The sequence below is a fragment of the Daphnia pulicaria genome, chromosome 1 (genome assembly GCF_021234035.1).
Source record: "Daphnia pulicaria isolate SC F1-1A chromosome 1, SC_F0-13Bv2, whole genome shotgun sequence".
NCBI lineage: Eukaryota > Metazoa > Arthropoda > Branchiopoda > Diplostraca > Daphniidae > Daphnia > Daphnia pulicaria.
Window position 1 is genome coordinate 25,343,329 of NC_060913.1, and position 16,899 is coordinate 25,360,227.

Below are 16,899 nucleotides of genomic sequence, written 5' to 3' on the forward strand. Positions count from 1 at the left end.
AGATCTTTCTACTTCAAGTTCAATTGGCCGTTCCTTGGTGCTGATGTTGTGTCACCGAAGTTGCATCATATTTTGTTAAATTGCCATCGTGACTTGCAGTTTACCGTTTATAAGTTCAGAAGCAACAAAAAAGAAATATGGGATGTTCATGTCAAACAAATAATAAACATTTTTGGGGGGTTGGGAAAGGAAAGTGGTGGATGTTGGAGGGGGGGATATTTCAAGTTTGGATAAAAATCCAGTTAATCTAGAACCCTACAAACGTATCTCTACCAATTAATCTCCTAACCCCACTAACTTATACCTTCCAATCCTTCAAACCCCGAAAACATACACATACCAACCCTTAAATCTATACGCTTAACCCTATAAACCAATGTTAAACCTTAACCATTCGTCATCTGTAATAAATAAAAAAATAATACACTAAATGAATAAATTTTTATTTTCATTTTTAATCGTACAAAAATTTCAATAAACAGAGCGTCCGGTTCAAGACGGTTTACTACTGCACGAGTTTAAACGCAACCCGCCACCACCGCTGCGGCAATGAGACAAAAAGCGATGGTTTAGTTCTACGGAAATCTACATCGTCTTTGTAACTTGACTGACGGAGATTTTCACAAAAAATAAACCATGGCTATTTGTTTCATTGGGTAGTGGGTTGCTTTGTTTTAACTCGCACATGCTGTTGTAGGAAATGTCTACGGCCCCCAGAGATATTTATCTGGACCGAGAAGAAGAGAGAAGTACGAGGCAAGTTTTTCCGGGGAGATGTAGTCATACTAGGCTTCCGGGTTAGACTCATGACCCTCCAAAAGTTTTCATCGGATCATGCGCCTTCCAAGTCCCCGTTCGACCAGAGCCCTCCCCTCCTCCTGGTTTCACAGCGGGTGAATGACCACCGGCGGGCGTTGGTTAGTGGTTAGTTAGGGAAACGGGGCCACAGAAAAGAAGGGAGCCCAGATATGCACTTGTCATTTATAATCTAACAACTACACAACGTATCAGTCTTGAATTGCAGCATTCTCTTGTCAGTTTACAACAGTTGATGTCATCAGTAGTGAAAGAGTTACCCTATAAAAGCAGAATGACCATTTATTTGGATGACAATAAAATTCGAATAAGGTTGTAGCGACAGGAAGCAATACCTCAAATCAATAGGACCTGTGTAAGGAAGTAAACAGGGAGATTGAAGGGTAGCAGCCAACGGGTTAGCAAACAAGGAACCTTGTTGACTGTATGGCCCTTGTCCATTTTCTTAAAAATATGACTTCTCATCAAATCTGTCATACCAATGTGTTAGAAACCTGATATGAAGAACCTGTAAATAAAATAACAATAAGTCACCTTGTTTATAGTTTGTGTTATCAATGTGCTTGACGTCTATGATCTAGAAATAATTAAACAGTTAGTAGTGTACACTCAAAATCGGGGCATGGCTGGGATTGGCGATCTAGCAAGTCCAATACAGACAGCAGACCATTATGATGAATCCTAATAAAAGATGAGAAGAATATATGTTTCAGCTGTATTAATAAAGCTAGTAATGGTTGTTACCTGTTTCATTTTGATGGCACATTCAGTAGAATACAATGATTTTGAACAAATAAATGGTTGAACGACAGCAGTGAGCTGCACGACTCTTTCAACACGTTTTCTCCTGTAAGTTCTAAGTTGATGAGATACATTAAGTTTATACAACATATAAACGGAATAGAACACATCACCGACAATTTACAGATGAAATCACTCGAATTTACCAGTAAATACATTGGTAATTTTCGAAGAAAAGATATTAGCTTAACTTTTGACAGCAAACCGCCATGAGCCCAAATAAACTGACACAAACAATTAAAACGCCATCTATTAGATACGCCTAAAGACTCATTATTTAAAGGATTGGACTTGAGATACTCACAAAACTTGAAAATCGCATTTTTGTTTGCTAAAACCTAGCATTCAATCTTGAGATTAGCACAGAGAACAAAGCTCACTTGCTAGTTTTATGCAAATTTCCCGGAAGTATACCGGAAGTAAGCGATAGCGCCTTAACCATTGAGCTGTCATCAAAATAAACTAAATATTCGTAATCTACGTAAAATTTGGGGTCGATTAGGTGAACATTTAACGAAATCCAAAATTTTGTCCAAATCGAGAATTTTCCTGAACTATAGTTCAGGAAAATTCTCAAAACCGGAAGTACGCGTACGTACAAAAAAAAACATGAACTTTACCACAAATTTGACGAAGATCACGAATATGTGGTTCTTTTGTGCGTCGGATGAATATTTACTGAACTACTGACAGAAATGAGAAAACCGGAAGTAGAAAAAAAAAGCAATTATCGAAAATTTAACAACTGAGCTTTGTTGCTGGAATAGTAATCGTCAGTTATCACTAAATATTTCAACAAAATAACTGCCAATAAATGTTTAAAGAGATGTGCAAAGTAACAGAAACTGACTTTTGACAGCTGCAAATTATCAAAGCCATCTAGCGTTAGAAAAAAGAAACGTCCAAGTAAAACTTCGTTTGCGCGTAAGAACTAAGAAGGGCCTGATTTTGGAAACTTTTACACAGACAGAGTTTAACGCAACTAGACCTAACCTACGAAAATAAGTCAATTGTTGGGTACCTGGGCATAATTTCAATAAAGAAACTTCGTTGGAGATTGACACCTGTGGCCGACTCGCCATATCCGGGAAGTAATTATTCCTTTGTTGTTGTTGTTAACTGTGGCCTGTTTATCCATTTCATACTAAGGGAGGAGTTGCAGTACAATTTATGTTTCTTCCCAGTTTCACTCGCACAATATCAATTCCTAAAGAATGTGATCTGTTCACGGAAATCTAAATCATAACAAATAATGATGATGATTTAACAGAAAGGAGATAAGAATACTACTTAAAACCATAGGATATAAATTAAACCTACGTGTTCAGAATCAAACGGCGTTTGGACAATTTACTATAAGATATGAATTGTACACCAGACGATAATGAACTGATGGTCTGAATCCTCCTTTACATAAAACCATAATATTAATGGATGTACACCATTTAAGACTATAAATGTTTTCCTTTTAAATGAACTAAAGCACTTTACGCGTAGTTTTTCACAACGGAAATAAATGAAGATAAATAAATAACCTTTTCAAGACACACCAATAAAAAGCGGCCATTGTTGATGTTGATGAATTATTCAACAGCATCTGGTGGGAGACTTGGGTAAATTAATCGACAGCATCTGGTGGGAGACTTGGGTACCTTTTTATTACATGAGTTACACCTTTTTCAAAAAGCTTAAAAATTCCGTAAAACTGCAACGAAACGTGAAAGACAATAGGCTGAAAAAGAATGCCATGGATGTAACATTCAGATCAGACTCATCACACAAGCAGAGGAATTTTAGCGATCCTTGGTGCGAGTACTCGAGTATTTTAGCGTTGTATTTTTCGTGACAGATGTGTTGATAAGATGACTGTGTTGATAACGGCAGCGGTTTCCCTAATAAGACAAGACAGACAGAAAAAATTTGATTTAATTCAAGCACATTTAACACCAGCAAATAGACTGCAAACTGTTCTGCACTCCTGCGGCAACACCAAACTTCAACACCATTAAATACACCTGAAAGCGATGACCTTTTAAAAAAGAAAAAAAATTAAATAGTCAGCTACAGTAATTAAAGTAAAACATCATAATTTATTTAATTTTGTCAAGCTGCGCTCAACCACAAAACCAGACCAAAACTGTGCCTCCTGATGACCGAAATCGTCACCTGTGGACGTTTAAAAAAAAAATAGTGACTGACCAGTTAAGCTTCGTTCAAGAAAAACGGCTGAGTGTGAAAGAAGCTTTATTACGCTCGAATCGCTTTAACCCTGTAATAAAATTTTCCAACTAAATTTCTACTAAAATTTGATTGAAATACATGTGGAAAAATTTAAGCTTCAATTATTTCCTAGTTCCAATTGTTTAAAAGAAAGAAATACTTAACAAATGAGAAAATGGTATGAAATTTTCTGTGCGAACGCGCATCCCACAGCACGATCCTATTTAAAGCATCTGCATCTCCAACATCAAAGTATGCAGTGGAGATTCACCTAGATTTATCAAGTACTTCTGACCGCCTTAATCGATAGACAATGGTGTTATTTTACCAAAACATTATGAAACAACTCGCCGTTGCAACTCAAAAAACAACTCCTAGTGCAGATGACATGGAAGTCGACCATGACTCGGACGACGATGAGAAAATGGAAGTGGACAACGACGATGGTCAAAATGGCAGACGTTCGTTGAATAGAAAACGGGATGCAACTTGGATAATAACTGCAAACACAACTGCAAAAAGACCCAGCAAAAAGATTCGCTCATCATCTCGAGTCAAATCACGCCGTGTCGCAGTTGTCGCTACGTGGAAGAAACCGAATGCGAGAATGCGAAAAATCTGCAGAACAATTTATTGGCCCACAAGTCCCGTAATTGAAACCAGAAGCAAAACGTCAAACGCAGAAGCAATGGAAGTTGACTGGACATTCCCCGATATTCCCGCATGTCAACTGATTGTCAAATCATTCTACGACGCCACTGTTAAGGACTTTAGAAGAAGATATGTAAGAAGGAATAAGGGAACAATTACAGAACGGATGGAAGTTGACTGACATGCGACGTGACAGCTAGAGCCGAGTAATTGTTTTTTCTTGCCGAAATCACATCATTATCATATCAATAAAATGTCGATTTAAAAATATAACCAACTTGTTCTTCATTATTAACCTTTTTGAACCTTAAACTTAATTTTGTGTTTTATACAACGGACAATGGGACTGCATGTTTACGAAAAATTTCAGTTTCGATCGAACATGAACGACAATTCAATCTCGTTTAATAGCTAGTTCTAAGTTTTGGTGGAAATTGGTTTCTTATCTTAATAGACGGTAAACAACGTCACTGGGAACAAAAAATTTCCCTCCGGAATTCAAATTCGTGCCTAGTCAACTTTAAAAACTATCGGCTCGCAAACAACATGTCCATAAAAACGGCAGCTATTGTCAAGCATCCGTTTCTTTCATCACAAAATAAATCTATTGCAATCGCCGTTATCGAAAAATGACATCAAACTTTTTTTGTCTAAATTTAACGCGCGTCCTTGGTCAAAAAAGACATGACTACTGTAAAAGGGAAATTCCTCTAATCCACTACCAGAGAGATTGGTCACAAGTCCTTATACAGCTTGTACCTATATGTACTTAATAACAAAAACTTATGAATGTGGGAAATAACATACGTCTGTTTCGCCATCAGCTGACTCCTGACTCTTTGATCAGGCCGGAAGAGGAGACATTCGGACCTTGTTGCCACTATACTTCGACCAAACAAGGACACCTAAAAAGAAAATGAAACAAAATTAGTTATTGAATTATTGCTCCAATAATTGCAGAACTAATTGGAAAAGAAAACAAATAAAAAAACTTCAGAAGAAGACATATCATCGAAATAATTGTAACACATATAAAAAACAACGATGATAAGATGAATAGTTCTTAACAATTGTTAGGCTAGTTTAAAATTCTCACGGGAAATGCTGAAACAAAAGGTAACCATATCATTATGAAACCGGAGTTCTCTGCATCGATACAAACCAAAAAATAAACAATCAAAACGTAAAGAATGGCGATTTGCAACAGAAGATGCAAAATTCTACACGAGCTTTTGAATAAGTACGGTATTTCGGTATACAATTTTGTGGATCCTCCATCAAACTTAATCGGCTGTCAACCCGAGTTTCTTTGGCTTCAGCCAATTCCTAATTATTTCATCAAATTTTAGCAATGAAGAGCTAGAAGGTATTTTGTGTGGGTGTTACCTTTTGAAATTGTTGCAGTTGCTGTTGTAGGCATAGCTTTTCGAGTTTGTCTACCTGGAAGGCACGCAGCTGATTCTCCAAATGGGAAAACGCGATGTTTCAAGTTTTGATTCTCACAGTGCTGCTGCAAATGATCTTCGGATTTCTTTGACACACCCAGCCACCTCGTAATGGAGACGACAGCAGGAACAGGAACAGGCAAAGACTGTTTGCTGACTCGATTCAGGAGGACCAAGGCGATGATTGAGTCTCTTGCTTTAGAATGGCAATCTGCGTTTCAGCTTCCGCAACAGCTTGCTCCTTTTTGCCCACTTTTAGCCGTAACGAAGCAAGCTGATCGGCATCGAGCTGTAATGTTCGGCGGCAATCAGAAATTTCCTCATCTCCTTCAATACGGCCCACATACACTTCATTCTCTTCTTTTGCTATAGTTTTGATGTTGCCCTCCATACCGGACACCTCCGTTTAGTCTTCTTGAATTACTCTTGCACTTCTTTGAGTTCAGCTGTCAAATCCTTCATGAGCTTCAATTTGCGAGCTTTTTTTCAAACGTTCCAGTTCCCTTTCTTTCTTTCGGAAGTCTATCGCGAAAACTTGGAGCTAGTGCCAGCATTTGATCGGGGTTTTTTTTCCAACTCTACAACCTCTTTCGTTTATTGTGATTGAGGGATCCGTCTGCTTCGTTTTTTCGTCTGCTGGCCGAGTATGCCTACAAAAACCGGTTCTGTAAAAGGCAATTAGTTAGTTATTTACTCCCTTAGCAAGAGATTGTTACATTGTTGTGTTGAACTCTGGTTGACCATATAACAAAACCGACTAAAAATTAAAACTTTCAGCAAATAATGCTCTCACTCCATTGTGTGACCATTATCAACATGAAATTAATTCGCGGTGAAATCTTGCAAGTTACTTGTGGCCAAACGAACGAAGTTTGAATAAAACATTTGGATTCTTATGCCTCCCTGTATTATTATTATCAAAATTAAATAAAAGCAACTATGTATCGCTAGGGAGCAACCCATCATCATCCCTGCTTCTTAGAGCTAGGTTCATTAATTTTCTTACTGAATTTGGTAAAATTATCAGAAGTCTGACCATGCCGACGTTTGGCGTTGGCTATTACTTGATAGACAGACATGTGAATGGCTTTTTTACCCCCACTCCCAGAATCCAGACTTCAGACATCAAGAGAAGAGAAATAAATGCCATTTAAAACAGCTTGGGTACGGCAACAGCTTATTCGAGCTTATTCCCAATATTTTTTGTATGGATTATAAGATTATGCCTTTCGTAACAGCGTTTGCTACAAGTAATCAGAATCAGATTTTAAAAAAATAAGATTAACGATCTAACCAAAATAAAACTGTTCTCTCTCGACCATCAAAATACAACAAAAAATTTTCTTATTAGAAAAATTACTAAATCTAAATTACTGGAATTACTAACAGTCTAACCAAAATTAACCTATCTAGCACTTACAATTTATAATCATGTACAGAGCCGGAAAAGAACGAGGTGAACATATTTCCCACAAAAACAAAAAGCAAACGTAAATGCAGGCACTCACATTTAGATGATATGGGTTGACATCGATGTGTGTAGACTGGTTGGTACAAAAAGTTGCATGTCCTATGCAAACAGACAGATTTCCTCTCTCTCCTATTATGAAAAAAAAAAAAAAACAATGATTAAACAACAAGTTAAATATTTTTACTTTGACGGGACGATGAACAATATAGTGGCGGGACTGGCGGCTACGAGAATGTATCAGCTCTGTGCTTCTTCTTCTTCAATATGTGCTTCGTCATTCTTCCCCACACCATTGTTGTGTACTGATGGTTTTCCAGAATACTAATCACTACATTGAAAGTGAGGGCAGCATCTATAGATTCGAGACAAAAATTACTTTCATTTCACATTACTTTAGAAATTTCAAACATCTCAAATTTCAAATATCAGACATTATGATCCAAACTGAATAAATTGTTTAAGAAGAGAAAACTTCCCATCAAAGATTTCGAATAATCATATTATTTGTTTTCAAAATGGAATGACTTAACTATAAAGTATTACGAAACAAAAATTTTGTCGTTTTCTATAGCAATCCAGAAAGCTAGACATTCCTACCAAGCTAGTATTTCAGTTCTTTAGCTTAGAGATCCAAAGTGTTATCTTCTTGTTTAAAAAAAATGACCATTACATCATGTACTAATACAACGAAAACCAGAGAGGAGAAGAAATGGAGCTTGGAGACATGGACATGAGTGACAAGACATGGAGTACAACATTTGTTTTTAATAGTTGAGAAAATTCTAATTCATTAAATACGAATCATGTCTCCAAAAGTCCAATCCATTTTGCCTCAGTCGTTGAAAGAAAACTCGAGAAAACTGTAACGCAACAATTGCAACACTACCTACAGGCTATTGGAATCTTTTCCGTTTGTTACTATGTTTACTTTTAGTCCATTACGTATATCTAACCATCAAAATATATCGACTGGTACAAACACAAGAACTTCATTACCATCCTAAAGAACCTTTTTCAGATCAGAAATCGTGTGACAAGAATCTGAGTCTCTGAGTCTGAGAGGCGGTAAAACTTGCTAATAAACAAAACATGGTCGCCATTTTTAAAACAAAAAGACACGCCCTAGATTCGTCTGCTGGCCGAATATGCCTTCAGACTACAGAGACTCCAACTGGGCAAGAAGAAAACTACAGTTGAGACTTGCATTAGCGCTTTTTAAAAATTTTAACTTAGCTGAATAAACAATTTCATTTAATATTATTATCTTAACAATGTAATTACTTGAAAATAATTGAAATATGTTTGAAATAATATTTCCTTTGATTATACCATAATAATAAATGCTCGGAATTTAAATGTAATTAATAAAACTTGAAAAATGAGAGGAAATTCATTTTGCGAACGAACGGCTGCAGTGCCATGGCAAATAAAAGGAAAGCCCGTTTGAAACAAAGTAATTTCAGTTTGCAAAACTAAAATTTGAAAATGGCAGATCTCTGTTTTCTCTTTCAATGTCTTTCTTTGTCTGAGTCTGAGAAGCGAAAGCGCACCTGTGAGTACGAGGATGATGATATTCGACACCGCAAACCACAACGAATTCGTTTGGACAAAATATCCTCCGAGTTAAATGTTGTTGGGCTGCGTAATGTTGGAGAGAAGATTCGTCTCAAAAGATCCAACAAACTCCCGAAAATGGACGAAGGTGTCAGTCCCCTCTTGAAAGGTAACGGAATGGAAGTTGATGAAGACGTCGAGGAGATTGGGCGTAACTTGCCACGAGACAAAACGAACAATCACCAACGTCGCATCGCTACTAATCCCGAACCGAATCAGCACCTGTCCGTCCGGAACACCAACCGATTCAAGACCTTACCAACTGGCAGCAACGGAAAAGGACACCAGACCCGTCAACCCGATCGCGGAAACCGTTTGAAGAACTTATTGGTCGTGAACTTGTCCGACCGCGGCCGGATCGTGGAATTGACGGGAATTGGGTCCAAACCGAACGTGACTGCTGGGGATGGTGGAGATCTCAGGTCCCTTCTGGATTTAAAGCGAAAAGAAAAAGTCGAGGGAGTTCAGCAGGACCTCAGGTCATTCTTGAACTCACGGCGAGGAATAACATCTCTTTGTCGGCTTTAATTCTTGCTTTGGGGGGGGGGGGGGAGTAATTTGGGGTTGGATTTGAAGAGGATTGGCTTAATTTCAGTTTTGGAAAATTTGCATTTTTTTTCTTTTTTTTTTTCTTTTCTTTTTTTCTTTTTTTTTCGATGCGTCATATTGCATGACTGTACAGATCAATAAAATTCATAAAATAAAATCAATTTGCTTGTTGTCTTATTCATTGCCGTTATGTAATTAATGTCTATTCTGTTTCAACAACGATAATAGATAAGAGTTTAACAAACGAATTCAAACTGGGCCAAAGTTCCTATGTTTTTTGAAAGAATTCTAAACGGAAGTCGTATCTGAGCTTTCGAAAAGAAGAAAGGGTTAAAGAAACGAAGATCCCAAAATTGGTCTGATACAGAATTAAAAGGTAAAGAAGTTCTCATTTCGGGAAATGTTGATCTCATTGAACAGTAAATCTTTTGAAATTAAAAGCGATCGGGTAATGTTGAATACCGTTACTCATACCAACTCGTAGGCTACCGTACAAATCTTAAGGAAAATACCGGGAAAATTGGAACGAAATGTTCTCACTGGAGGTTTCAAAATTGAAACAGTAGGGGCGGATAAACTATTTTTAAACGAAGGGGATCCCACAATCATTGTGGGACATGCTGTGGACGACATCTGCACGAAAATTCGTGTTGGTTTCTGAAATCAACGTTAAATAACTGAATTTCAGATAACGGCACGATCAATCAAATTAAAGTCCGAAGAATTCGCATAGTGTGTCCGGTTTGTCTATGATAATTATTGCCAAAGTAAATAATCGAGGCTAAGAGGAGAGATGCCGGTGATTAGCAAAACGCAATACGGTAGTGCAGGCGTTTCATTACTTATTTTTGTTAAGAGGCTGCAACAAGACAAACGGAAGAAAAACTAAAATAATACATCGTAAAAGTAAATCATTTGGCCACTATATTTCCGACATAGGCTGCCGATTTTCAAAAGCCAAAACAATTCCCGCAATTCCCAATGAAATTTTTACATTTTGTAGTTAATAAAAGAATGAAAAGCCTGGCGGCCGTGTTCTGTCAACGGATTGATTAACAGACACGGAAAGACTTTCCAGTTTCCACCTCCACTGTCAGACTGGTGGCATCAACTTTCCAAGAGAGAGAAAAGTGCGGACACAACGCCACCGCGTTCTTTTGCGTCTAAATGGAGCGTGCGGATCATCGGATAACTCTTCTCGGTAGCTAGTAACTACCTCTCTCACTTCTCCTTTATCTTTCACTATTTGCGTCTCATGTTCCCTGAAATATTTCCTGATACCTCCAAGAGCTTCAGAACGCGTATAAATAGCAAGAGAGCAAGAGCATTAGTAGGCGGTAGTAGGCCTACATCGCCTACATCGGCTTTGAGAGGAGGTCGGACCAGTCGATTTGATGAGTAGAGAAGATTTGCAGCACGCTAAGGTCCCTTATTCTGGATTCGAAGAGTAAAGAAACTGTTAGAACTTAGAATACCCCGCCATATTGAGTCACCTCCATTCGATTCCTTGAAGGGGTCCAATCTGAAAGTGACTTTTTCTATACACCGCACGCGTGACCAATTATGCGCCGAATAACTTGACTGCAGAAGACAGGACGTCAACTCAATGCTCAATGCTCAAAAAACCGAAGGTGACTGTCGAGGGAGTTCAGGACCTCAGGTCATTTTTGGAGAATAAAATCACCACACTTGTTGTACCTAATTCATTGCCGCTATATTTTTATGTCAACTGTTTCAGCAGTGATAACAGATAAAACAGTTGAAAACGGAATCCTAGCTAATTGTTCCAATGTCGGAATCAAATGGTACAACAAGAGATCTAACGCTGAAATTAAAAAGAATTTGGCCAACATGGTTAGAATCATTGGGCTCTTAAACACAAAAATGTTGTATCTTACTTTAACATTGAAGAGGGAGCAAATAAACTATAGGGCTAAAGTCGCCATAGAAAAAATTTACAGATACTGATGGTGAGTTGCTAATTTAAAAAAAAAAATACAAAAATGATGCGCGTTATAAGTAAGTGTCAAGTAACGGCTGCAAAGATACCGGGTTAATCATTTTCAAATGGATAAAGATAAAAACTGTCCCCACAAAGGAAAATTTTTTTGATTTTTAATCATGCTTATCAAAGTTAATTTAAAAAAAAAGAGTGCATTATACTTTTTTTTGGGGGGGGATTACATCTCTCGCACTAAAGACAACCCTCTTCAGTTAAATGTGAAGCAAACTAACTAGTTTCTTTTTAGGAAAAAGCTATTCGTTTGTTAGAATGTTGAGGTGGAATTCATTTCAAACGAATCCCTTCAAAGACCGCAAAAAATGGCGTCAGCTGCTGATAACTTGCTGAGACCAAACCAAATTTAAATTGTGTCTTATCAAGAATGACGGAATGGCTAAATGAAGGTACCCAGTAAATGGATTTCAAAATAGTCAAAGATAATAAAGGTGGCTACAAAACAGCCTAATATTTATGGATCCCACGACTATGTGCTTATCAAGTTATCATCGAAAAACGAGATGAAAGTATTTACTTTTATCAGTAAATAGAATTTACAAGTGCTGTATAGTACTGTTATATATTTCTCGCTTCAAATACCACACCCTTGAATTGAGCGAAAGTAGACACATTTAAGTGTTTTTGTAAGTTAATTTGTTAGCTCGTTATAAGTTAGATTATCATTATTGTTAGATCGTAATAAGGTTTTAGGGGTGAGAGGTTTTGCCACTTTCTAACCCTACCACCTATCTATTGTCTAACCATTTTTTTTGTTCCTTTTAGAATTCACAGTAAATTTTTACGTTACTAGCGAAAGGGAACCCAATCATGGAAGAAATCAGAAAACTGATACAAGGTGATATCAATGCCAAAGATGAAAAAGGATTGACACCGCTTTTACACTTAGCAAAAAGCGAAAAGATAAGTGAAAATTTGGTTGAAACATTTAGTCTCTTGATCAAACACGGAGCCAACGTCAATTCACTTGACAGCAACGGCGAAAATGCTCTCCTGTTGTGGTGCAAAAATCGTAAACAATATCAAAACAAAAGCTTTTTGGCAATCCTCAATCTCTTCGTTAAAAATGGGATCGATGTCAATTGCAAAGACATATACGGATATAATGCTCTCACTGAATTGTGCGCATATTATGAAAACGGAAATTTCATTGACATTACTCGACTTTTCATTGAAAATGGAATCGATATCAATTGCGAAGGTATGTTCGGATATAATGCTCTCGACTTATTATGCGCATTTTATAAAAAAGAAAATTTGATTGACATCGCTCGACTTTTCATTGCAAATGGCATCGATATCAATTTCAAAACCAATAACGGAGAAAATGCTCTCACCTTATTGTGCAAATATTATAAAAACGAAAATTTAATTGACATTATTCGACTTTTCATCGAAAATGGGATCGATATCAATTTCAAAACCAACAACGGAGATAATGCTCTCACTACATTGTGCCAATTTTACAAAAACGAAAATTTAATTGACGTTATAACATTTTTAATCGAAAATGGGATCGACATCAATTGCAAAAACAAATTCGGAGAAAATGCTCTCACTCACTTGTGCCACTATTATCAAAACGATAATGCGATCGAAATAATTCAACTTTTCATTGAAAATGGGATCGATATCAATTTCAAAACCAACAACGGAGATAATGCTCTCACTACATTGTGCCAATTTTACAAAAACGAAAATTTAATTGACGTTATAACATTTTTAATCGAAAATGGGATCGATATCAATTACAAAAACAAACCCGGATATAATGCTCTCATTTACTTGTGCAGGAATTATCAAAAAGAAAATTTAATTGACATCACTCGACTTTTCATTGAAAAAAGGATCGATGTTAATTGCACAACCAACAACGGAAATAATGCTCTCACTTTATTGTGCGAAAATTATGAAAACAAAAATGTAATTGACGTTATAACATTACTAATCAAAAGTGGATTCAAAGTGACTGAAAAAACGCGTGACTGCTTCCAGAAAAATTATAAAGAAACAAATCGCACTGAAGTCTTGCAATTACTTCATGTTTAAACAACATCCAGATTAACCAGCAAACTATAAGGAATGACCGCAGAGTAGAAAAAGATAACGATTACGTAGCGGATTGGATGGAACTTACTTGAAAACAGAAGACAAAGAAGATTGTACGGATTTATTGCGTGGTAGACAATTAGATGGTTATGGTTACTTGTAGATGACTATGGTTTTATTTGCCTGCTAAACAGCATGGAGCTTGGCCATTAAGCGATTCTAAAAATAGACACGTGACATGTGATGAGTTAACAAGACGACCACATTTTGAAATTTTATTTGTTGTGCAAATGTCATGCAGCCACATGTGCATTTTCAAATAAAAGTGATTGTTCCTATTTCTTTGTGTATGGTGTAACCTTCGTCTTCTCTCTTTTTCAAAATTCGTAAATTAAGACGACAGCAGACGACACTACAATTAACAATACTTATCGATTGAAACATAAAAAATCGATCCCCCCTTAAATTCAAAGTTTCAAATTGCTCCAAAACCAAAACTTTTCACAAGCGCTCCGACAGCCCGCTGATCATCTCCCCAAGTTTTATTTAGCCACCATTTACTTGTCTTGAGCCAATTGTTTATTTGCACATCTCACGTGACGGATTTCAAAATCGACAACGTCGACAGTATAGTAAGACAATCTAAGACATCCATAATTAAAAAACCAAACAGTTTCCGTACAATTATTGTGCAAATAGTAAACAACGCTTACAATGCTTTCATTATTATTATTTACAGACGTGTACATCGAGCGTACATCTTTGGCCATACGAGAAATTAAGACGAGCCGAAATCGAATTAAAGTATAAATTTCTGAAAGAATAGAAAAACTGAAAAGACGAGTTTGAATTTCATACTCATGTCGTTTAACGTTGGTCGTCGCCCTTGGTTGGAGTAAAACAGATTTCTTTTGTTTTTCTAGGGGAGCGTTCAGCGGAACGGCACGGTCAACTCTGCAGAACGTTGAAACAACTCACGGTAGAGGAAGGGTTACAAACGCAGGCCGAAAGTCTCGCCGATGTAAAGGCGTGAAAAGGAAAGCTCAGAATATAAAATGAACTCACAGCTAACGAGTCAAGTATAACAATTTTCAAAAGCACACAATTACCTACAATGTAAGAAATTCATAACTTATTGCTGTTTTAAAAAATCAAATAAAAACAAGCAGCCCATTTGCTGTTGACCGTCTTCATTTTTAAAATAATTCGACAGAATACACCATAGGCCTGCAGAACTCGGAGCCGATCGCCCTCACCCCTCACACAGTCAACTCTTTATAGGAAGGGCTGATGGGAAAATCAACGATACTTTCCGCTTGGTTCATTCGGGAGCGGCGCCGAGCCCTGTTTACACGAGAGGGCGTGGCTAGTTTCCAATGGAAAACAAAGTTTCACCAATAAGTCGCCGTCAGTTGGTGAGTCAAGTCTCGAGAGCTCTCGACCGTCTGTGTTCACGCACAATTAGGAAATAAGATGGCAACTTTAGGTAACTGTGCTATTATTCGTGAAATGACAGATTATGCAATCGACGGTCGTCTCAAATCACTTTGTATCAACGACGACACCATTTGGAAATGCCTGACTACGGCCCCCACATCATGAATCGCTGTCTTTGGACAGCTGATGATTTCCACATCATCTTCTCGCGAGCTAGAAATTGGAGACTATAATGGGATTATTCGCATTCTTACGTACAGAAAGCGGTTCTTTGATAAATTTTGTGTGACCTCTTCGCCTAACTGTTGCCATGTCCAATTGAACAAATAAAAAGCGTAACTAGTAAACTTCAACTTCAATTGACAATGTTGGCCCACCACCCGGAGGACAGAATGCCGTCATCGGACGTCGTTGAAAGAATTGAACATTATCAGAGTAAAGACTAATGAGATTTTAAAATAAAAATGCAGCTAAGTGCATCCGGACACAGAATTGCAATTGACCAGAAATTAAACGAAAAATTCTTCCCTTAAAAGAATACAGTAAAAATAAAAGTTCTCCTTTTGATATGTCAAACTACTAACCGCCCAATCAAAATTAAATATTAGCTACTTGTTATCATGTGCAGAGTACGAAAATAACGAAAAGAATGCATTTCACAGAAACAAACAGAGAATTCAGGCACTCACATTTAAAGATCTGCGTTGACGTCGGTGTGTTCCGTTGAATGTGTCTCGTTGATGTACAAAGTTGCATGTCTTAGGTGGCCAGCTCAATGTCCTTTCTTCTATTTTACTTCTATTTTAAAGAAAAAGAAACATGAATTAAACATTCGAATTTTAACATGTTAAGTATTCATTAACTTGATGGAATGCTCAGTCTCGTGGCTGAACTGCATGGTGGGCCGGTGGCTACGTGACCAAAGAAACAAGCAACGTGACTGTAACAACTGTTGATGTGCTGTTTCAGTCTTCTCCGATCAGGATTGTTGGTATTGATGGTATTCCAAAATGCTATGAAAAGTGAGGGCATCTAAAAATTTGTCAAAAAATGATAAGAATTACACATCACTTTAAATATTTACAAAAATTTGTCCAACACAAACATGTTGTACTTTTCACATTGACCGAGGGAGAAAAGTAACTATAGACTATAGTCGCTATATGGACAAATATTACAGAAACTGTTGATGAGTTGCTATATGACAAAAAAATTACAAAAATGATGCGATGCACGTTAGTGTCCAGTATAACGGCTGCAAAGATAAAAACGGTCACTATACAAATCAAAACATTTTTTTATAATTTCTAGTCTATGTCATGATGATTATGTTTATCAAAGTTATTATTTAAAAAATAGTGCATTGCACTATTTATTTTTTTTTTTTTTTGAGAGGGGGTTACATTTCTCGCCTTACTTGAGTTTCTTTTTAGAAAAAAAAACAGAACTTTCATTCATTTGTTAGAATGTTGACCATTGATCGTGCAGATTTTAGGTTAGCATACGGTATTGTTTATGAAGACGTTTAGGGTGGAATTCAAGTAGCCGTCAAACGAATTCATAGAGAATCAGCTGCTGATGACTTACTGAGACAAAACAAAATTTAAGTTATGTCTTATCAATGACGGAATTACTGACTGAAGGAACCCAGTAAATGGATTTCAAAATAGTCAAAGATAATAAAGGTGGCTACGAAACAGCCTAATATTTATGGATCCCTCGACTATGTGCATATCAAGTTATCAACGAAAAACAAGATGAAAGTATTTACTTTTATCAGTAAATAGAATTTACAAGTGCTGTATAGTACTGTTATATATTTCTCGCTT

General features: G+C 37.0%; 1 protein-coding gene and 2 long non-coding RNA genes across 7 annotated transcripts in view; all 3 read right to left on the reverse strand.

Annotated features, from left to right (window-relative positions):
* Positions 1–904: 904 nt before the first annotated feature.
* On the reverse strand, positions 905–1,472 carry LOC124319126. 2 transcript variants are annotated; one of them, XR_006912829.1, is made up of 3 exons: positions 1,424–1,472; positions 1,152–1,324; positions 905–1,077 (listed from the first exon to the last, which is right to left on the reverse strand). It is a non-coding gene; the product is annotated as an uncharacterized LOC124319126 (long non-coding RNA). The 2 variants fall into 2 exon arrangements; XR_006912826.1 differs by having other exon boundaries at positions 1,152–1,286; positions 1,351–1,465.
* A 2-nt stretch (positions 1,473–1,474) lies between these two features.
* LOC124319875 lies at positions 1,475–3,024 on the reverse strand. The gene is made up of 4 exons (XR_006913577.1): positions 2,938–3,024; positions 2,639–2,852; positions 1,561–1,663; positions 1,475–1,497 (listed from the first exon to the last, which is right to left on the reverse strand). It is a non-coding gene; the product is annotated as an uncharacterized LOC124319875 (long non-coding RNA).
* A 226-nt stretch (positions 3,025–3,250) lies between these two features.
* LOC124318103 overlaps positions 3,251–16,899 on the reverse strand; it is a 38,565-nt gene continuing 24,916 nt past the window's right edge. Inside the window, exons 1-4 of one of the 4 annotated variants that reach the window (XM_046782811.1) lie at positions 8,401–8,621; positions 5,296–5,393; positions 3,633–3,646; positions 3,251–3,509 (exon numbers count right to left, since the gene is read on the reverse strand). In XM_046782811.1, coding sequence (XP_046638767.1) covers positions 3,286–3,509; positions 3,633–3,646; positions 5,296–5,393; positions 8,401–8,403 — 339 coding nt within the window. In that variant the 5' untranslated portion in view covers positions 8,404–8,621 and the 3' untranslated portion in view covers positions 3,251–3,285. The other 3 variants (XR_006912400.1, XR_006912401.1, XM_046782810.1) reach the window with 3 other exon arrangements.